Source organism: Nuphar pumila, chromosome 3 (assembly GCF_984573655.1).
Source record: "Nuphar pumila chromosome 3, dmNupPumi1.hap1.1, whole genome shotgun sequence".
Taxonomy (NCBI): domain Eukaryota; kingdom Viridiplantae; phylum Streptophyta; class Magnoliopsida; order Nymphaeales; family Nymphaeaceae; genus Nuphar; species Nuphar pumila.
In genome coordinates this window covers 2,713,031-2,735,579 of record NC_143251.1, presented here as the reverse complement: position 1 = coordinate 2,735,579, position 22,549 = coordinate 2,713,031, and the positions used below count along the sequence as shown (strand labels likewise).

Genomic DNA, 22,549 nt, shown 5'->3' with positions numbered 1-22,549 from the left:
AAGTGATCACTTTCAGTTTTTTGATTCTCATTATGGTTGTTGTTAATCTCATAAGGATTAGAGATTCGACTAAGGACATATAGAATAGAATAAAAAGGTCATTATATTCATCAAATTATTCCCATAAGGTTTTCTGGTTAAAAAGGTTTATCGTCGGATCAAGTGGGAGAATGCTGGATTAACCACCACGATTGATGTGGTGGTTATCCACGATGTGAATACATCCCCACATCATGGATGATCCATCCGATAAATCAACATACGATAAGGGAGAACGGTTACGCAAACCGTTCCCACCCTATGCTTTATAAATACAGTGTATCATGAGCGACCCTGATACGAGGAATACAGGTCTACTCATCGGCTGCCTGAAGAAGCTTGCGCTTGTGGTAGCTGCAGCCCGGCTGAGCAGAGAACCTGCGACGACCTCCATCTGCGGTTACCACAACCTGCTAATGGCCGGATCAGGTATGAGTTCCCTGCATTTTTGTTCTCTGTTTTCCTGTCTTTACGCAGAGCCACCGCCATTCAGGGGAGGCGATGCATTTTCCGGCATGTCTATCAATCCCAACATGTCTATCAAAAAAGTACCTTGTTCTGTGGCATGGCATGAAACAGTTGGAATGCATGACATGAGATTTGAATCTTTTGCATGTGTCCTTCTTCAAAGAATGTTTTCATGATGGCCTCATGCATCTTTAGTTCAATCCATCCAAGTCCACGTTGCTATAGATGAACCAGCATCTTTCTCAAATTGTTCCTTGTATTCTTTCACTAACTGCCCTCTCTATTCGTGGCTTTGTTTTGATCTTAGTTGGCAGTCAACAAGTAACTTCATACATTGATTTGATGTATGTTGATCTGATTCAACCGATTTATAGAAGAGTAGGTACATTGCAGTCATCCTTGACTGATTCATATCCATCTTAGTAAGAACACTAAATTGTATGGTGGCCATTCGACTGATTTATAATGTTATGCCATTCCGCTTGACTTATAGACAGTGGGCTATGCTGTTCCCTGAATTTTGCCAATTTTCCAGCTCATCCTCAGCAACTAGGAATGTTTCAGGACTTTCTTTTACAGCAGAAGTGAGGACTCATTTAGCCTCACTTTGCACGTTGAATTCCGCAAGGTTGGGGTGAACGCATGTGCAATGATTCTCTCTCTTAAGAAAGAGTGTCTCATCGTTACTCTGTTTTCAAGGAGATACTGCAGAGAACATATATGCATGTTTTCTCCCGCAAGCCTATTATCAATACTTGTGCATTAGGTATAGCAAAGTGCAAGTACACCACTCACCCAATAGGTGGCCATGCAATAGATACAGGGTTTTTGTTTCTTTGGTTGCTAATATGGAAATTGCTGTGTGAGTTCTAATTGGGGATTAGTTGAAAACCACTCATTTTAACACAGGAAATTGCTGGTGTATGATACTGTATGTGATATTTGAAAGTGTGCAAGCCGGAGCTATGTGCAATCTAGACGAGAAAACAATCTGCACCCACCCGGTGGTTCCGCTTATGGTGTATTGTAAATAGTACTTTATGGCCAAATATGAAGCAAATTGCAGAAATGCTTTGTACCATCATTGGAATTCCCTGTTCGCTTTCACTGTCAAAAGCAGTGTTCTACAAAGCACAATCATTATTTCAGAGAGAGAGAGAGAGAGAGAGAGAGAGAGAGAGATCCGGTGCAAAGTTTCCCAGAGACGTGGTTGACACTAGATCACATAGTATAAGTTTGACCACATTTTTTTTTGTGGATAATCCAAGGAAAAAACACGTCCTCACCGACCGTATATTGGCTGACCTCCAGTTAGTAAAACCCTCGAGGTCTCTTTGCCCACCGGAGAGTAAGCCAGCTTCGACCCTGCGGTAAGGGATTCCACTCGTGGGTTTCAAACTTGTGACGTCACGTCAACTTGGTAACATTCGCAAGTTGCCTCTACTGATGGAAAAACAAAATAAGTAGCATTCAATCACAATTAGTGGCCACAGCAATATACCATGATAATCTCATTTCCATGTTTTGAAGTTTGAACTAAAAAAAGGGTGACCCCAGACAGCCATGTGATTCTACTTGTAAAATATTTATTTACACAACCAACTTTCGTCTTTTTAGTTATGCTATTTTTTTCAACTGCTTAGGAGAAAAAAGCGACTCATTTCATGGGAAATGATTAAATTGATGCCCTCGTGTTTGCTAGTGGAAGCCCCCATAATTCGTGAGCTCACGTGAATGTCAATTCTTCAATGTCTTCATCTGCCGCACTTACCCTCTTCAACATTTGATGGCCATGGGATGTCACCATCCATATCATATAAGCTAAGAAAGAACCATTCAACATGGGTTGTCTAACAACCATGTGTTTGTCATAATGAGGGATGTGATCCAAACACCACACTGCAGTGGCACGTCTTCCCCATCATCATCGTTACATGTATAAAGAAATTTAATGGTCTAGTTGCAATCTCTATGCAAGTTGTAGACCTATCCCATCTTTATTTTCTATTAGTTTGCTTTCTAAGGCAACTGTGTAAAATTAAACAACCATCAGAAATTCAGAATCACCCTCATGCCTCACCATTATTACTCTTCCTATGAAGCTGGAATCCATAAATAAAACTGCTGTTGTGAGTCTTGTGACTTAGGTTGATTGTTACAGACTTGGACACATCACCCACTTATAGGATGTTGGGAAGATGCATCCTAATAGTTTTTTTTTAAAAGGCAAGCAGGGGTTAGGCAGACCCCTACCAGTAATCCAACTATACCGTTGGGATTTGAACTTGCAACGTCCCAACACAAGGTGACTTGCACTAGCTGCTCTACTAGACAAGCGGAGCTCCCTTTGGTGCATCCCAAGAGTTTGTAAGCCTAGATTTGTCAATTTTTTTTGGCAAAAGGATGAGAAAAGGGCGTGATTGGCGTCAACTCTTTCGGCCATCTTCTGTTGATTCCTTTTGTTTATAGGTATGAGATAATATTTGGCCATTTCATCAGTACCATTCTTGCTGGTGTCAAATCATAGTTGTGAGCTTTGTTTGCTCGACATAACCCCCACAGATGTATTCGACATGGCTGATTTTGTGTAAAACACAATTTGGATTGAGTGATTTTGATGTAAAACCTTGATTTTTTTTTCAAACACAAAATTTGGTGTATTGTGGAACATTGGTTTTTAAATCTCTTGAAAACATATTTACACACCACAGTCGTGTGATTCAAAGCATGTACTTTGTTAAGGAAACTATGTAGAGTCATATTCGGGGCTTGATGCATCAAACATTTTTTAAAAAGTAAAAAAAAAAAGGCCTAGTCTACCAAATAATATGTTATCAATGCCAATCGAACATTGTCCCCCCTCAATGTACGGGACATACGTTCTATGACAGAACTATATCATCTTGCCTAGTTGGAAATCATAGTTGCAAGGCAACCTGTACTTATTCAATATGGCCTAGTGCATGTGTTCAATATGATATTTTTGCTAGATATTGTACCTTAAATCGTGTTGGTCAAACACAAAGATGTAACTTTTGAACATAAATTTTTGGTATATTTTGAACCATTGATTTCTAAAGCTCTTGAAAAGCTTGCACACACACTGCAATCTCATTATTTAAAGTTCATTTTCTACTAATAAAACCATTTTAATTAAACTTGGGCGTCCCATAGACCAACCGATAGTCATATCAAGGCTGGCCAACCCAACTGCAAGAAAGTGCCTTGGGTAATAATTTCAACATGTATTGTGAACAAAATCATTTAAAGGTGAATGATTGCGTCGGTTAAGAAAGCAAACCAATAATTAACATGCTGAATGATAGAGGAAGATTCCTATTAGGATACCAACACAGAGTCCACTAGTCCCCTATGTGGGGTAAAATTTACCCCAACAAACCTAACCCTTATCTAGGTATGTCAACATCACCTAGCTGCACCAAGTTGTTCTTAGTTTGTAAACTAAGCAGACAATAAGTTAGCATCCCAATAAAACACTTATAACATAAGTTAACTTGTACCATATACAACATCATGAAAAAAAAAAAAACATTGCAAGATAAGGAAGCAAAATAGCAAAAGGAGTCGTCTACTTTTAAGGATTGAAAAGGACGCTAGGAGACCGCAAGTTTGGAAATATTTATTCCATTAGTTTATATGTTAAACTTAAAAAGTAGTAATAATTTCCATTCAAAAGATATTTTCACAGATACCACCGGTGTTATTTTTCTTTCCCAAAACTATTGCTGTTGAGGAGGGTCTTCTGCTGTGGGTAACGAAGGGGGTTGCTTGTTGCAGAAGCATTTATTCGATCTCCTCTCCTTCCATTAAATAAACCAATAAATGGGTGAATGATAAATAATGATAATGGTAAGGAGAGGAGGGGAGGAGGAAGGAAGCGGGTTGCGTCAGGTGTGAAATTCCTGGTTTTTCCTCAAGGTGGGGACGAAGCGATAGGTCATCCATCTTTTTGATTATGTGACGGAACAGTTGGGTGATTGAGGTACGTTATCTTCTTCCGAGATTCGATTCGTTGGTGTTTTTTTATTGGTGAGAACTCGTATTTTGGTTTTCTGATGTTTTGGTTTTTTCTCTGATGATGGTGTGGCTTTCTTTGTGTATTACCGTGAAAAAAAGATGATGGAGAGTTGGTAATTCGGTTAAATGAGGGTTTTCCCGTTTTGGGTGTTTGTTATAAGACGGAAATTCATTACATGAGAGGTGCCATTTAAATTGGACAATCTGTTCCTGCAGAAATTCTGTTGGATTACTGTTTGAGGCATGTAATGCACGATTAGAGATTGATGGGTTTCCTTTCTGATGGAAATACTGCTTTCTTTTTGTTTTTGTTTCTTATGGTATTGAATGGGTTTGAGTACAATTGATTTGGGGTGATTTCTGAATGAAGGTTTTTGTTCAGCGGTTTGTGGTATGTTGGCAACAATGAGCTCGGCTGGGAGCGAATATGTTGGTGGTGGTGGGAAATTGATGATTCATGTTGCAGAAAACGGGCGCAGTTTCGAAGTCGATTGCGATGAAGGAATGTCTGTTGTGGCGGTCCAGACTTGCTTGGAGTTGTTATCTGGAATTCCTTCCAATGTGCAGCTTCTCCTGTGTGGGGATATGAAGCTGGAGCCTAATCGGCCTCTTTCGGCTTACAAGCTCCCATGCAATGGACGAGATTTGTTTTTGTATAACCGATCTAGGTTGGTCCCTGACTGTCCCCCACCTGCTCCTGAACGGATTGAACTGCCGGAAATTGTCGAACCCCCATCGCCTTCATCTTCACGGAACCCTCATCCTTTGGACGACGCATCAGACCCAGCAATGAAGGCATTGTCTTCCTATGAAAGACAGTTCCGTTACCATTTCCAGAAGGGCCACACTACCTATGGATTGTCTCAAGCTAAATTTGAGATCTGTAGACGACTTTTGAGAGAGCAAAAGGTGCAAGAGAAGGCATTGGAGACTGCTAGAGGGAATATGGATCACTATTACCAGATGATTAATCAACTGTACATGGACTTCATGAAGTATTCCTCCCAACAGCATCGGTACCACTTGGATCTCTTGACAAACTTGGATAAGGAAGTGGAGAAACTGAGGTCATGCAAACTGCATCCAGCTCTTCAGACTGATGTACGTAAATGCATTCTGGATTTCATCAAAGAGGAAGGCCTGCGTAAGTCTGCTGAGAATTGTGCAGGCTCTCACAAGCAGTTTGAAGCAAAGGTTTTGCAGCTCAAGGCAGTGTACTCCGAACTAAAATGTAGAGTTGATGATCTTCTGTTGAATAAATCATCTGTTTGCATAAGGGAGGTGGAGCACATGATTAAAGACCACCAACGTTATCTTGATGAGCAGACCAGTATAATGCAATCTCTGAGGTTTGTTTTCTTCGGACAAATTTCATTCTGAATTCTGTAGATCCCGAATGTTATCCCATTTTGTTCATTGATTCAGATTGTCATGTTAGGAGTTGCATATTTATGTTTTATTTTTGTGACACACATTTCCGATAGTCTTATGAAACCCCAACTGCTTGATGCAATTGCCCAAATCATAATCTACTTTCCTGCAAGCTAAAAACACTGATTGTTGTTTTGCTCCTAGCAAAAAAAACTTCTATTAACAATGTTTTTCTTGCTAAATTAGGAAGAGGCATTGAAACAATGTTTTTTTTACAAATATTACTTCTACTACTAGCCACTTAAGTTTTTTTTAAATTTTTTTCAGTCTGATGGAAGCAAACTGCTTTCTTAGGGTGCATTTGTTAGTCATGCAACTCGTGAGAAACTGAAACGACATGGGCTTCTTGTTGAAGCTGTTGGTTTGGGGAAAAGGGGTGGTCCCCACCAGCTCTTTCCTGCCTGGTGTTCATTTCAGCCCAGCAGGAAGGAGCACCATTTTCATACCAAAGGGACCTTTTGTATGAAAGAGGGTGTGAAACAAATGCTCCCTTAGTATATTTATTCCTTGGGTATAGATATAATGGAAAATATACAAGTGATAAACCTACAGATGTGAGTATAGAATTTTGGTAGTTTCTAGAAACTGGTGGGTTTAGTTTTGGTTGGTCGGGACGTCACTGTTAAGATATATAACTATATATATGTATATATACATATAATATAACTATATATATACCTATATATTATTATTAAATTATAGTGTCTTCGTATATATATGTTCTGTTCTTTGTGTAAACTGAAATACGATCAGGGGTATTTCTGTTCACATTGTAATAGATGCCGGCCCTTTAGGGACTGACTTATTAAATGTTTTTATTATTTTTTTGGTTTTCCTTTTTTATTATTAAGTGTTTACAGCTGTTAGGCCAGTCCAACTAGCCGTTGGACTGGTCCCAATGGCTATAATTATTGCCGTTGAGGCTGGTCCAACGACTAGTTGGACTAGCCCATTTGAGTCCTTGAGTGCCTATTTAAAGACACTCTCCCTCTTGTAATTGATAATGCTCTTCTAAGCATTCTAACTCCTTTGTGAGTTTTATTACGAATACAATGTTATTATTTTTTTTATTGTTGTTCTCGTTCTTGTGCCTTAGTGCATTATATTTCCCATAGTGTCTGTTTGTAATTGTATTGCCTATGTTGTTGTTTTTGTATTTCTCTTGCTTTCATTACATGGTATCAGAGCCAGGATACAACCATCTTGGCTTTTAATGATCATTTCAGAATTCTTTGATCGTGGAGATAAGAGAATCTTAGTCTGGCGAGTATTTTAATTTTTTTTTGTTTATTCTTACTTTTGTTGCCTATCTCATGCATTTTGTATGAGAGCATTTAAGAAAAAAAAAGAAAAAGAAAAAGAAAAAGAAAATTATTAATAGTCAGTTGTTGTTCCTTCAAAAGTTTTTGAGACATTCTTCATTTCTTGGTTGATCCTAAGCATATGATTGAGCTCTTTTTAATGTCTTTATGTTTTCTTGCCTTTTCAAAATTTATTGTGTATTATCCTTATCTTGGACTTAGTTGAGCTCATATTGGTGTTGTTTTTCAATCTTGATTAAATAAGTTTGAAATGATTTCAAATTTTTGTTTTTAATTTTTCATAATAATTTTGTGTAATATTCACACGCATGATCTTATGAGATCTTGCTTAACTTGTGTTTTAAACTTCTTTGACATGCTCTTATGAATAAAATATTATTATTTTTATGATTGTTGTTCTTGCTCTTGTGCCTTAGTGCATTGTATTGCCCATAGTGGCTGTTTATTTTGCCTATGTTGGCTCTTTTGTATTTATCTTGCTTTCATTACAGTCACCTCTCTGACTGTTTTCAGCCTTATAGTGGGTGTGAATCTGATAGATACCCCTGACAATAAGGGGAAAGAGCTGTACCATGAGATACAGTTTGGTCAATTTTGAACACCCTTCCCAATTTTTGAAACCATTATGGCACAGGCAATGCCAAAACTATTATAGGTTCTGATCAACTTTTGCAGTGATTTGTATTTGCTGTCTGCTTTATGTAGTGTGTCTTAATGTTAGTAATTAGACATGAGGAGGCTCTGAAACTAGCTTATCTGCTGCAGCAAGGATGTTAACACTGTAAAGAAACTCGTCGATGACTGTTTAAGTGGCCTGTTATCTGCATCAATTCGTCCTCATGATGCAGTTTCTGCTCTTGGTCCCATGTACGATGTCCATCACAAGAGTCACATCCCCAAGATGCTGGCCTGTGATCGTGATATTAGCAAGCTGCTTGAATTTTGCAGGCTTAAGAAGAATGACATGAACTTGTTTGTTCACACTAGTATGCAAAAGATAGCATCAGTTCAATCATTCATCAGAGACATCCGTTTACAACTTCCAGCATTTAAGGAAGCAATGGGTCGTCAGGATGAAATCTTTGGTGATTTCAAAATGGTATGTAGGATCGGACCTGCCTACAGGGCTTGCCTTGCTGAGATAGTCAGGAGAAAGGCTTGTATGAAACTCTACATGGGACTGGCTGGACAGTTAGCAGAAAGACTGGCGAGGAAAAGGGAGGTTGAAGTTAGAAGACGAGAGGAGTTCTTAAAAACACAGAGTCCATACATTCCTCGAGACATACTGGCACTAATGGGGCTGTTTGATTCTCCTAGTCAGTGTGATGTTAATGTAGTCCCGTTTGACACAAACTTACTCGAGATTGATGTAGCAGATATAGATCGGTATGCACCTGAATATATATCTGTGTTTTCATCAAAAATGGAGAAGAATGCAGCAGCAGCAAAGGATTCATTTTCCACGTCGAATGCAAGTTGCCAGTCTGAACAGGTTGGTGAAAATTCTGCAGATACAGTTCAAAAAAATGAAACAGAAGAGCTACTGGACTGTGACTCAGTTGAGATTGCAGGAACAAGCAAAATAGAAGTTGAAAATGCTTGGCTAAAAGCAGAACTAGCTTCAGCAGTAGCTTTACTTTGCTCTTTGAGCCCTGAAATCAATTATGAATATTTGGATGATAGTAAGATAGACAGTTTACTGAAGACCACCGCTGAAAGAACTGCAGAAGCCTTGCATCTGAAGGATGAATATTGCAAACACCTCCAAGATATGGTAAAGGTGAAACAGATGCAGTGTCTCTCTTATGAAAAACGTATTCAAGAGCTTGAACAGAGGTTATCTGAACAGTTTCTCCAGGTGCATCCTGTACCAGATGGAAAAAATGCATCTGAAACATCATTGAAGAATGATAATTATGGTTCTGTTGTATCTGCGGATGCAGAAGGACCAGCCACCTATGGTTATTCTGAGCCCATGGATGAGGTCTCTTGCACTTCAGCTTCGTTAGACACCAAAGAAGAGCATTTCCCTGGACAACTAGCAAAACTTCGAGAAGTTATGGACGAGAATATGACCGACCTTTCTGTGTTGCCACAAGTGCATGAAGATTCTTTGCCTTGTTCATTGGATGCATCAATGCTAGATACACGTCGACATGAACTTCTAACAGGTGAAAAAGATGGAATAGATAGTGCAACAAACAGACTTGGGGGAAAAGCAGCAAGTACCATAAGTGCAAGCATAGAAGGTCATCTTGACACTGTTTCTCAGGGAGTCAATGCAACCGATCATTCTAGTGGTGCTTCCAAAGTGGAGGACACTCTCATCTCAGAGCTGCAAACTGCACTGGCAGAGAAATCAAATGAATGCAGTGAGACTGGATCAAAACTCACTTCTGCTTTGGAAGAAGTCGCATCACTCAGAAGAGAACTTGAAGTTAGTTTGAAGCTCTTGGATGAATCTCAGGTATATCGGTCTAAAAGAACTTTTCTTCCACATGCAGTATGTGGGACTTGATATTCCATACTTCTTTTCTACTTTGCATTTGAATTCTTTATGTCTTTGTTAGTGTTCTAGACAGTTGGTCTATCTAGATTCTGTGTTTAAACAAGACATCACACGTGCCTAATGTTACTTCGGAGGTGCTAAACAACTGCTAGTTCTGTTTACTCTTCACGATTGTTATGGTCAATGTATCAGGTCTACTTGCTGAATGTAGTTCTAATGATCATTAACCATAATTCTTCTCTTCCTGTATCCTTGAAAGCTTTCTGAAGTGTTTCCTTTCCACTGTTTTTCTTTTAAGTGATTTTCTGCCCAATACTTCATGCCATGGAAATCAACAGAATATATAGAAATAACATAGAAGAAGTACGTGTGAGAATGAGATCATCCACCAGAATCATGGGTAGGAGAGAGAAAGCCAGAGAGAAAAAGAGGAGAGGGCTGCAGCAGAATACCTAGAAACGGCAATACCTCACAAGTGTGTGGGTTTCCTCATTATATTGATATGCTTTTTATAACTGTTACACCAGAAAATATAATATTACCCCCAAACTCTAAAATACAACTATTAAATGATAAGGGGTGAACTAGACAGATAAAACAATACAAAGGAAACGTGATTCACATCAAATCTTAATGTGGATTCAGATCTGGATCAGGTTCCAACAGATCTGGATCCAAAACATAAATATATCACGTTCCAACACCCTCCCTCAAGTTGTGCATGGTTAAAATCATGGGCAACTTGCTTTTTAGAAACCAAAACCGATGCTTGCTCAAGCCTTTTGTGAATAGATCAGCCATCTATTCTTTTGTCCCAACGAATTTTGCTTCAATCTCACCATTTTTTATTTTGTTTCGGATGAAGTTCTGGTCTATTTCAATGTGCTTCGTTCTTCCATGCTGAATTGGATTGAGTGAAATTTTAGTTGCACTCTGATTATCACAAAACAACACTTAATATGACATTTTCTAATCCAAGTCACTTAGTGGATATCTAATCGACGTCACTTCTGAGGATGATTCAGCCATAGCCCTATACCCAGCCTTTGTACTAGAATGAGCAACGGCCTTTTGTTTCTTACTGCTCCATGAAACAAGATTTGTCCCAACAAAAACACTATATCATGAAATCAACCTTTGTTCATCCGGATCACCTGCCCAATCCGCATCGGAGTAAGCCATTATTGTCATGAGGTTCTCCTTTTCATCCATTTTTCTGTAACAAAGACTATCCCCAAGTGTGCCTTTAAGATACTGAAGAATTCTTTTGACAACCTCTACGTGACTGGTTTTTGGACAATGCATATACTGTGATACTTGATTTACTGCATAAACAACATCTAGTCGAGTAAATGTGAGCTATTGAAGCATCCCTACAACATTCTTGTATTCGGCGAGATCTTCGTACACTTCTCCTTCATCACAATTGAGCCCTTGATTTAAAAGACCAGGAGTTAGAAGAGGTTTGCAATCTTTCATACCAGTTTTGTTCAATAAATCAATGGTGTATTTGTGCAACAGTGTATCCTTCGTTCTATCAACCTCCACTCCTAAGGAATATTTGTGCCTGCCTAGGTCTTTCATTTTAAATCTTCGACTTAGAACTTCTTTGATCTCAATAATATGCTTTTCTGAATTCCCTGCAACTATTATATCATCTACATAAATGAGTAAGACAAATAGCCAATCTTTACCATTATACACAAAATATGAATGATCAAGTTGCGATCTGATGAATCCATGTTTTTGAATTTCAAGGAAGAAACTCTCGAACCACGATCTGGATGCCTGCTTAAGCCCAGAGATAGCCTTGTTCAGCTTGCACACATATTTGTTTGAACCCCTTTCACTATATCCCTCCGGGTGCTCCATGTAAACTCCTTCCTTTAAGTCTCCATGTAAAAACACATTTTTAACATTCAATTGGTTTAATATCCAACCATGATTGAGTGCAAGAGATAAAATAACGCGAATAGTTCCCATTTTTAACCACTGGGCTGAAAGTTTCATCATAATTCAATCCGTGTTATTGTGTGAATCCCTTTGCTACAAGTCGAGCCTTATACCTTTCTCTGCTCCCATCTGGTTTATATTTGATTTTATAAACCCATTTTGATCCCACAACATTTTTGTTAAGAAGCATTGATACCATATCTCATGTTTGACACTTATATTATGCCTTCATCTTTTCATTCATAGCTTCAATCCATCTATTTGATTTTGATGCATGATGATATGTTTTGGGCTCTTCTTGTTTTGAGACAAATGTTAAAAAAATTTGATGAGATTCATAGCTTACCTATCTTTCCAATGGATGTTTGATATGATCAAATCTTCTTAAAGTTGAGGCCATGTGATCAATACTGCACCTGATTGGCTGTGATTTCTTGTAATGAACTTGTGTCAAATTCACTCCCATTTCTGCGGTTGTATACTATCCCTTCAAATCTATCATTATGTTATGTTGGAACTGCGTTTGATACATCATATTGTTGATTTCCTAAGTCATCACCCTGCTGCTGTACATGAATTTCACCTGCACATTCATCTTTGTTTCCCAAGTCTTGTGATGTCTCATCATTTTCTGCTGAAAATAGACTCTCACTTAACTAGGGCTAGTAAAATGTGGTTGTTTGTACTCTTTCGTGCATGTTATCTTTGTGATTGAATTTTCTTTCATAAAAAATGTTTCTTGATACTCGAATGCACCTGTTCTCAATGTCATAACATCAATAACCTTTGTACTCATTAGCATAATCAACAAATTTGCAAAAGTAATATGAACCAATATGAGAATTTTGTTGGGGCATTCCCTACTGAGCGACGCACTGTACTCTATAGGCCCGGAGGCAGTGATAAATGGGCAAGAGTTGCTAGGTCGTCGCCCTGAAGCGACGCGTCACACCGGCACCCGGGTGTGGTGTCAAATAGGCAAGGGTTCCCTCACTTTGTTGGACGGGTGGGGGTAAAGAAGTTAGTCCAAGACCATAAAATTATGGTTAGCCACTTGGAACATAGGGTCTTTAACTGGTAAGTTGATAGAGTTAGTAGATGTTATGTGTAGGAGAAAGATTGATATTTTATGTCTACAAGAGACCAAATGGGTAGGTGAGAAAGCAAAAGTGATAGAACCTTGGGGATATAAGATTTGGTATACAGGAATGAATAGGAATAAGAATGGAGTAGGGATTGTTATGAGTCGTGAGTTTATAGATAATGTAGTTGAGGTCCGTAGGAAGGGTGATAGGATTTTACTTATTAAATTAGTATTAGGTACGAATATTATTAATATTATTAGTGTTTATACACCTCAAGTAGGTTTAGATTATTCCATTAAGCGTCAATTTTGGGAAGATTTAGATGGAGTAGTACAAGGGATATCTTATGGAGAAAAGTTTTTCATCGGCGGTGACCTTAATGGACATGTAGGCATTAGTAGGGATGGATTTGAGAGTATCCATGGAGGCTATGGTATAAGAGAAAGAAACGAAAGTGGAGAAAGGATTTTAGATTTTGGTTTGTCCTATGATATGATATTAGCAAACACTTGGTTTAGGAAGAGGGAGTCTCACCTAGTAACATTTAAAAGTGGGGTTAATACAAGTCAGATAGATTTTTTCCTACTTAGAAAGAGAGATAGGGGTTGTTGCATCGATTGTAAGGTTATACTGGGAGAAAGTGTAGCTACACAACATAAAGTCTTAATTTTAGATCTTAGAATTAGACAATGCCGCAAAAGGGATAGACATAGGATAAATCCTAGAATTAAGTGGTGGGCACTGAAAGGAGCTAAACAAGGTATGTTTGTAGAGCAGGTAGTTAAGGAAGCTGATTGGTGTCTCGAGGAGGATTCAGAATCAATGTGGAATAAGATAGCGGGTGGCATGAGAAAGGTGGTTTAGGAGGTATTGGGTGAGTCTAAAGGCGGTGCACCACTAGGTAAGGATACATCATGGTGGAACGAGGATGTCAAATTAACTATTAAGGTTAAAAGAGAGTGTTATAGAAATCTAAGAGTCGTGATAATGAGAATTTGGAGAAGTATATGATAGCAAAGAAGGAAGCTAAAAAAGTAGTTCGAAACGCGAGAGATAAGGTATATAAGGAGGTTTATGACAAGTTAGATATCAAAGAGGACGAGAAGGATATTTATAGGCTTGCAAAGATGAGAGATAGGAAATCGAAGGATCTGAGTATGGTTAGATCTATCAAAGATGAAACGCAAAGGGTTTTAGTCAAAGATGAGGAGATTAAGGAGAGATAGAAAGATTATTTTGATAAGCTATTTAATGGAAGTTATGCTCAGGATCTTGGAGACTTCTCCATTCCTTTTCATGAAATGAATCGTGACTTCATGCGCAAGATTCAAAAGAAAGAAATTGCAGAGGCTTTGAAGAAAATGAAATCAAGAATGTCAGTTGGCCCAGATGGTATACCTATCGAGGCTTGAAAATGCTTGGGTGAGAAAGGTTTAGAATGGTTGACAAATCTTTTTAACAAGATTTGGCGGACAAATAAGATGCCTAATTAGTGGAAGAAGAGTATTTTGGTGCCTTTATATAAGAATAAGGGTGATATACAAGATTGCACAAACTATCGTGGTATAAAACTCATGAGTCATACTATGAAACTTTGGGAGAGGGTGATTGAGTATAGGTTGAGGAAGGTTGTCATGATATTGGAGAATCAATTTGGTTTTATGCCTGAAAGATCAATTATGGAAGCTATACATCTTCTTAGACAACTTATTGAGAGATATAGAGAGAGGAACAAAAAATTGCATATGGTTTTTATTGATTTGGAGAATGCATACGATAGAGTACCTAGGGATGTTCTCTGGTGGACAATGATGAAGAAAGGTGTTTCTCTCAAGTACATTAGTATAATTAAAGATATGTACAAAGGAGTAGTAACCAATGTCCGCACGTGTGGAGGGGTGACAACCAATTTTCCTATAACGGTTGGGTTACATCAAGGATCTGCATTAAGCTCTTTCCTATTTGCAATAGTGATGGATGAGCTTACGAGAGCAATTCAAGAAAATGTGTCGTGGTGTATGTTGTTTGCTGATGATATTGTTTTGATTGATGAGTCTAGAGCTGGGGTTAATGCTAAGTTAGAATTAGGGAGACAGACAGTGGAAGCAAGAGGTTTTAAGTTGAGTAAGAGTAAGACATAATATATGGAATGTCGGTTTAGTAAGCAACGAAGTAGTGATGGGAGTGTAGTGAAGCTTGGTGAGCAAGAAATACCGGTGGATGATTGTTTCAAATATTTGTGATCTATCATTCAAAAGTATGGAGAAATTGATGGAGATGTAAATCATAGGATAAAGGTTGGGTGGATGAAATGGAAAAGTGCAACTAGAGTGTTGTGCCATCGTAGAATGCCATTGCGGTTGAAGATAAAGTTTTATAGGACGACAATTAGGCTCGCTTTACTATATGGTACGGAATGTTGGGTTGCCAAAAGACATCATATTCAAAAAATTAGTGTAGCTGAGATGCGTATGCTTAGATGGATGTGTGGAAATACAATAAAAGATAAGATTCGAAACAAGGAGATACGTAAGAAGGTAGGCGTTGCATCCATTGAAAATAAGATGAGAGATAATCGTTTACGGTGGTTTGGACATATTCAGCGAAGGCCTAATGATGCTCCAGTTAGAAGGATGGAGAATGAGAAAATATATTAGTTAAAAGAGGTCGGGGTAGGCCTAAGAAGACTTGGATGGAGATGATAGGAAAGGATATGAATGCTTTGAACCTCACCGAGGACATGGCATTGGATAGAAATGATTGGAGAAGGATTCATGTGGAAGACCCAGAATGATTTTCTTTTTTGGTTCATATCGTCGACCCCAATTGTTTTGGGATGAAGGCGTAGTTGTTGTTGTTGTTGTTGTTGTTGTTGTTGTTGTTGTTGTTGTTGTTGTTGTTGTATGCTTTCTTATCAAGTTTATTTCTCAATGATGCATTGATATGAACAAAACAAACACATACATAGGCCTTTAAAGTTTTATGATCAGGAACACATTCTTCATGTATCATGGCTAACACACTTTCAACGATATGTCTGTGCTTCCTTTCAGCAAGCCCATTTTGCTGAGGTGTGTGGGGATAAGAGACTCTTTGATTTATCCCATTTATTTTGAGTTACTCAATAAAATTATTCGAATAATACTCTCCTCCACCATCACACTAAAAATTCATTAAGGACGTGGAAAATTGATTTCAAACTATAGCATGAAAATTTTTGAAAATGTCAAAAACTTCGTGCTTATGTTTCATGAAATATATCTAAGTGTATCGAGAATAGTTATGAACAAAGATCACATAGAATCTACTGCCAGAAGAAGAAGGATTTGGATCCGGTCCCCAAACATCTGAATGAATGATTTCAAATACCTTGGAAGCTCTTTTGTTGCTAAAAATAAAACTTAGTACATGACTCTTAAACATTTGGCAACTAGGACAAACCTGACTTCAACTCTAAATTTAAATCAGAAATGAAAATCAATTTACTTGAAATTAGCTTCCCAATGAAAGTTGTATTACAATGTGCAAGACGACTATGCCAGATACTAAATTATTTAACTCAAACTCATTAACAAGACACAATGATAAAGAACAACTTTTGGATTGCTGAATTGATTTACTCTTGACCTCAACAGATGGATCTTCCTTAAAGAAATACATGTTTCCTTGTCTTTGGCCTTCAGCGTACGTCCTCTTCGGTTGAAGATCCTTCACATAAACAGAAAAAGGGGTAAAAATAATGCACGAATTGGTGTCATCAACTAATTTTGAAACAGACACAAGATTGTTTTTTATGTTGGGAACGAGAAAAACATTTGATAACTGAAGGCTAGATTTGGACATAGGAATAAAAACTTTTCCAGTGCCAATGATGGGGTGTTGAGTTCCATCTCCGGTAATAATTCTACCTTTTCTAAAATAAGGAACCAAGTTTCGAATTTTAATTTCATCTCCCGTGATGTAGTTTGCTGCCTCAGAGTCCACGTACCAAAATCCTTGATCATTCTGTTTCAGATTAAGTCCTGCAAGTGCTGCCAATATAAGTTGTTTATCCACAGGTGCTTAAACATCTGAACTTGACCCTGATTCTCCTTGCTTATCTGACAGTTTTCCTTGATTGTACTTGGGGACCTGTTTTTTTGCACACATAGCATGTTGGGGCCTTTCTGTTTTGACCCATTAATGGTTAAGTATTTGAAAGTGGAAGAAGATCACGACCTCCCTGGTTCCCTGTACGTCCACACCCCTTTCCTCCTCGTACTCCACCATGTCCTCTTCCATATTGTCTCAGACAGGAAGACATTATGATTATCTGCAGCAGCCGAATTTGTCCCTAAAGTTTCGGGCATGTTCATCTCAAAAAGCAACAATTTAGATCTCAATACTTCAAAACTGGGTAATGTTTCTAAGCAAGATAGTGTAGCATATACCACACCATATTCAGGTCCCAAACCATTAAGTGCTTGCTGCACTTTATCTTTTTTTGGAACTTCATAACCAACCTTAGCGAGTTGGTTCATCTTATTCAGGTATTCCATTATGGACATGGAACCCTTCTTAAGATTTTGAAATTCTTTCTTTAAAAACATGACTTTTGCTTCTAAAACTTGTGAAAATGTTTGAACCAACTTACTCCAAAGTTCCGTATCTGTGCAATCACCAAGGATACTAATTAAAACTTCCTGAGACAGTGTAGATGTAATATATGCCACAAGTGCCTAGTCCCTCTTTATCCAAGAGACAAAATCTGGATTCTGCAGCCTCTTTTCCAACATTCTTTTCCTGCACAATAAATTCTGGTGGAACTCGGATTGATCCATCTAAATGACCCGAAAGACCCTGACTGCGAATGAAAGGAATAATTTTTCTCTTCCAGGTGAGGAAACTGGAATGATTAAGTTTTTTGGATACGAGTTGATTCAAGAAATTAGCAAAAATAGAAGTAGAGGAATCCATATCGGGATAAAGACAACGATCCAAGAAACAGTGATAAGATCAACTATTAACAGCAATCTGGTCTTTTTTTTTTGCAAAAAACAGCTAACTAGAAATTAAATCTCAAAAAGGGTTGATCTTAATAACCATATCAGATCTGAAATAAAAGAATTTCTTGAAAAAGAAAATCACTTGAAATATGCTGCAGAAATATGGATTCTGAGATTCATGTAAAAACAGGTCTCACATGGGAACCTGAAAGAGACGAAGAGAGAAGGATTTTGCAATTCACGTGAATCTGGGTTTGCAATTCACGTGAAAACAAGAGATAAAACAGAGAGAAATCAAATGGAGAAAGATTTCAGGATTCAAGAAAATATTTTCTGGATTTCTGAATATTTAGAAATCAGATAAAAGATATTGAATAAAATAGTGAATCTGAGTTTCTGGTCAGATAGAAATCTGGGTTTCTGAACAAAGAGCAATCAGATGAAAGATATTAGTTTCTGACAGATAGAAATCTGGGTTTTTGAACAAAGAGAAATCGGATGAAAGATACTGATTTGAGATAGAAAAGAGATCAAGAAAAGAAGATTGAAAGCCAAGATCTTGGACTCACCTTGATAGTCAACTAGATATCGCCTGCTCTGATATCATGTGAGAATGAGATCATCCACCAGAATCTAGGGTAGGAGAGAGAAAGCCAGAGAGAAAGAGAGGAGAGGGCTGCAGCAGAATACCCAGAGACATCAATACCTCAGATGTGTGTGGGTTTCCTCATTATATTGATATGCTTTCTATAACTGTTGCATCAGAAAATACAATATTACCCTCAAACTATAAAATACAACTATTAAATGATAAGGGGTAAACTGGACAGATAAAATAATACAAAGGAAACATGATTCACAGCAAATCTTAATGTGGATCCATATCTGGATCATGTTCCAGCAGATCTGGATCCAAAACATAAACATATCACGTTCCAACATTATGCATTTTCAGTTGGTGTAATTGACATAGCAAAAAAAATGGCAGAATCGGAAACTGGATTGTAAAGGCCCCTCATATAATGTTATCTGCTGTATTGCATCGTAACTGTTTATCTTTTTTCTTGCACCAAAATATCAGGTTGTATGCATATCATATTGTTCTTAGATACTCTGATGTATGATACATGACATTCTGCCTTTGCTTGTGAAGTTATGTTGATTGACAAGACAGATCCTTTGGTGAATAAGTTATTCTTGTTTTGGATGAAACAGATGAACTGTGCACATTTAGAGAATTGCTTGCATGAGGCAAGGGAAGAAGCACATACTAATCTATGTGCAGCCGATAGGCGGGCTTCTGAATATAATGCATTGCGTGCTTCTGCTGTCAAAATACGTGGTTTATTTGAGAGGCTTCGTAGTTGTGTATCTGCTTCAGCAGGAGTAGGTGGTTTTGCTGAATCATTACGGTCTCTGTCTCTTTCCTTGGGAAGGTATGCTGTTATTTTGGTTCTATTAGCTGGCAAGATACTTTAACTTGATCAAGTTGATCCTAGACATAGAATAATTATGAAGTAAATAACATATATTTGATAGCATGGGCAATAATGTTGTGTATGCTTAGATGCTTTTGCTAGTTTGTTTGCTATATACTGGACATATTGCTCGTTTTGGATTGCATAACATATGATTAGAGAAACTCAATCCTATATATGTAATCATGCCCTCCTCACAGTTCTTCAAGACTATTTTATCTACCTAACACTACCATGAATACTCTTCATAAGATGTCATGATAGTGCAGTGCTTTTGAATTTGAGCCAAATTTCTAGCTTTCTGTAATATTGATGCTTTCTGCCTGTTGCACTTGAGTTCTGGAAAATAATTAAACGATCATGTTTGAAGTTATTAAATTTCACAAGTCAAGGGATGGTTCTGCATCTTGCCAATGTAGGAATGTGAAGTTGGACAATTTGTATGCTTTGCAAAAACCCATATTTGTGATTCTTTTTGCCAAGTAATGAACATTGTTTATTAAACAAAGAAGAGAACGTGTTTGTAGTACTGTTATCTTCTTGCATGGCCCCACCATTTCGGGTTGGTTAAAATATTGACCAACACTGGTTGGAGCCTATTGAAATTCAATTATAACATGAACTAATGATTATTTCTCATTTTCCTAATATTGACAAACCAACAAAACTTAAAAGGCCTGATTTGCTGCTTCATCATACCCTGCTTTAATTCTGAGTAAGACAGTGGGTACTTTTTCCCTCTGCGTGAGCGCTTCTTTCTTTTTGGAGGATTAATTGTACAATTTATCTTGTTATGATGCATAACTAATTATATAGGTCTCATAATTGCGAGATTACCGTTTACACATGCTTGTAAATCTCAAATTCTTTGGTTTCTATGCATTGCACAATGGCGCTACTTCTCATGGAATTTTGTTCCATGCATGGATAATTTTGGTCTACCATCAAGTATGCACGTGGACATTTTTTCCTCAACTTGGATCCCTGACATGTCGTGTCATCATTAAACAGTAGAACCTTAAATCAAGCCTGTTTTCTCTTGCTGATGCTTGTAAAGGAGATTTGGGGGGGGGGGGGGGGGGGGGTTGGGGGAGGAGAAATGTTTCATACATGCTTGCAAACTGTAGCGGCTATTATTTTTCAAACTTGGTTGCTGGTTAAAAAAATCATTTTTCCTGTTATCATGACATGATTGAGGTCCATGGATTCCAAATGAAATGTGTCTTGCAAGCCCTTGTGATCTTGTAGTCCCTTGTAACCTTCTATTTCATCTTTTCATTTGTGTAATCTTGTCTTTCTTCCTCTTTTCAAAGTCTTCTGTTTCTCCATCCCACCACCTTTTGTTTTCATACTGTATGAGGATTGAACCTTACATGATCATTTTTTATTTAAACCTCCTTCCGTTTGAGAAACTGAGTAGCTCTTGTATCTTTCCTCGTAGATGCACTATTATTTACTTCACTATCTGAATATGATATGTAGGCCACTTTTACCTGAATAAACTTCTCTTTGAATGTTGCACTCCTGTATTAGTTTTTTTGAATGGTACCAAGTTGATACCAACCCCTAATTTCATTCAGGTAGAATCATTTTTCTGAATGGTACCAAGTCCATACAAACCACCGATTTGGTTCAGGTGTTCTAGCAAAGTAGACTCTCTTTGGTGCCATTGGGTTTCAAAATTTATGGTTGGTAGAATTAGCTGGGGAAGCACATCAGCATTGATGTCTTCTACCAATTCATTGATCACACGAGGAACTTTTGCAGTTTTTTGGCAACGGTGTCATGTTCTAACTTGTACAATGCCATTCTGCTAATGATTCTTTTTTTTTCTCTGATTTTATTTCAGCTCTGTCAACGAGAGCAAGGATGATGTTGGTGCAGAGTTTCACATCTGTATTCAAGTTCTTGCTGACAAAGCGGGTTACCTTTCGCGGCATCGTTCTGAGCTTCAAGAGCGGTGTTCCAAAGCTGAAGCTGCAGAAGGACATCTCTTGAAAGAGTTGGAAGGGAAAAATGAATTGGTTAAAAGTTTATTTGCAAAGCTCAAGCTTGAGAAGCAGGTCAATTATATCCTGCTTGTTGAAATGCTAATTTTGCTAATTGTTTCCATGTACTAATAATCAGCTTATTGGCAATATTTATCTGTAACAGGCAAACAAGGATAAGATTTCTTTCTGTCGCTTGGAAGTCCAAGGGACTGCTGCTTTTGTTCTCAATTCTGGAGGGCACTATAAAGCAATTAACAGTAACTGCTCCAATTATTTCCTTTCATCAGAGTCGGTTGCCCTATTTGTGGAAAACCTGCCAAGCAAGCCAAGTTACATAATTGGGCAGATTGTGCATATTGAACACAAAGTAGTGAAGGGGCCGATTTCTTTTGGAGATGCAGCAGTTAAATCAGATCATCTGGATGAAGCTGAGATCTCGGAGCTTCCCTTGGTAGACGAGTCACATTGCATTGACAAAGCATCGGCCATTTCCATCACTAATCCTTACGGCCTTCCAATCGGCAGCGAGTATTTTGTTGTAACAGTGGCCATGATACCTGATGATATTCAGTCTTCCTAGGCACAGCTGCCATCCTACTGATCAAGCCATTAGAGGTGTATATAGATGCTGATCCCGACTTCTCTTTTGTACAGTTACAGGTTTTAGTTCTTGTAGCTTCCCATGTTTTCCCTCTGTATAGCCAAGCACTTTGTAATTTCTGTGAATACCTTCCTGATAGACTATTTCCCAGGTGCTCCAAAAATGGAGCTTCTTACAGTTTTTCTGTGCCTGTGCTGAAAGTCCATAAATAATCATACATTCTTGATGCTATAAAAAGCAAAGTTTTGGATTCCCTTGCGTTAGGAGGTAAAAATGATATTTTACTATTTTTTTTTCTCGACAGAGAGCTGGGGTTAGTCTGACCCCTACCAGTTATAAACCATACCATTTGGGGTTCGAACTTGCAACGTCCCAATACAAGGTGACGTGCACTAACTGCTCCTGCCAGACAAGCGGAGCCCCCGTTGGTATTGTAAATGGCCTTATGCATACAAACTCACTTAGACACTCGTAACACTAGGGCGCAGGATAGATGAATGTTTTACAAGGCCACAAACGTGGGATTGCAAATGGACCACAAAGAGCCTTTTAAGGTAACTGTAGCCTTTTTTATTTGGCTCAGTCAGCCAGAGAATGAGTTCAACCTTAAATTTTATTTTGATTCGGTTGACTAATGCTTGAGCCTTCG

The 22,549-nt window shown here is 38.1% G+C and overlaps 1 protein-coding gene across 2 annotated transcripts; it reads left to right on the top strand.

The window, feature by feature from the left end:
• Positions 1-4,226: 4,226 nt before the first annotated feature.
• On the top strand, positions 4,227-22,137 carry LOC149841636 (autophagy-related protein 11-like). 2 transcript variants are annotated; one of them, XM_089998607.1, is made up of 6 exons: positions 4,227-4,510; positions 4,916-5,894; positions 8,064-9,765; positions 19,046-19,266; positions 21,158-21,371; positions 21,463-22,137. In XM_089998607.1, exons 2-6 carry the CDS (start codon positions 4,939-4,941, stop codon positions 21,877-21,879), a joined length of 3,510 nt encoding a protein of 1,169 aa, XP_089854733.1. In that variant the 5' UTR covers positions 4,227-4,510; positions 4,916-4,938; the 3' UTR covers positions 21,880-22,137. The 2 variants fall into 2 exon arrangements, with proteins under 2 accessions (XP_089854733.1, XP_089854734.1); XM_089998608.1 differs by having other exon boundaries at positions 4,258-4,510; positions 4,928-5,894.
• Positions 22,138-22,549: the final 412 nt, after the last annotated feature.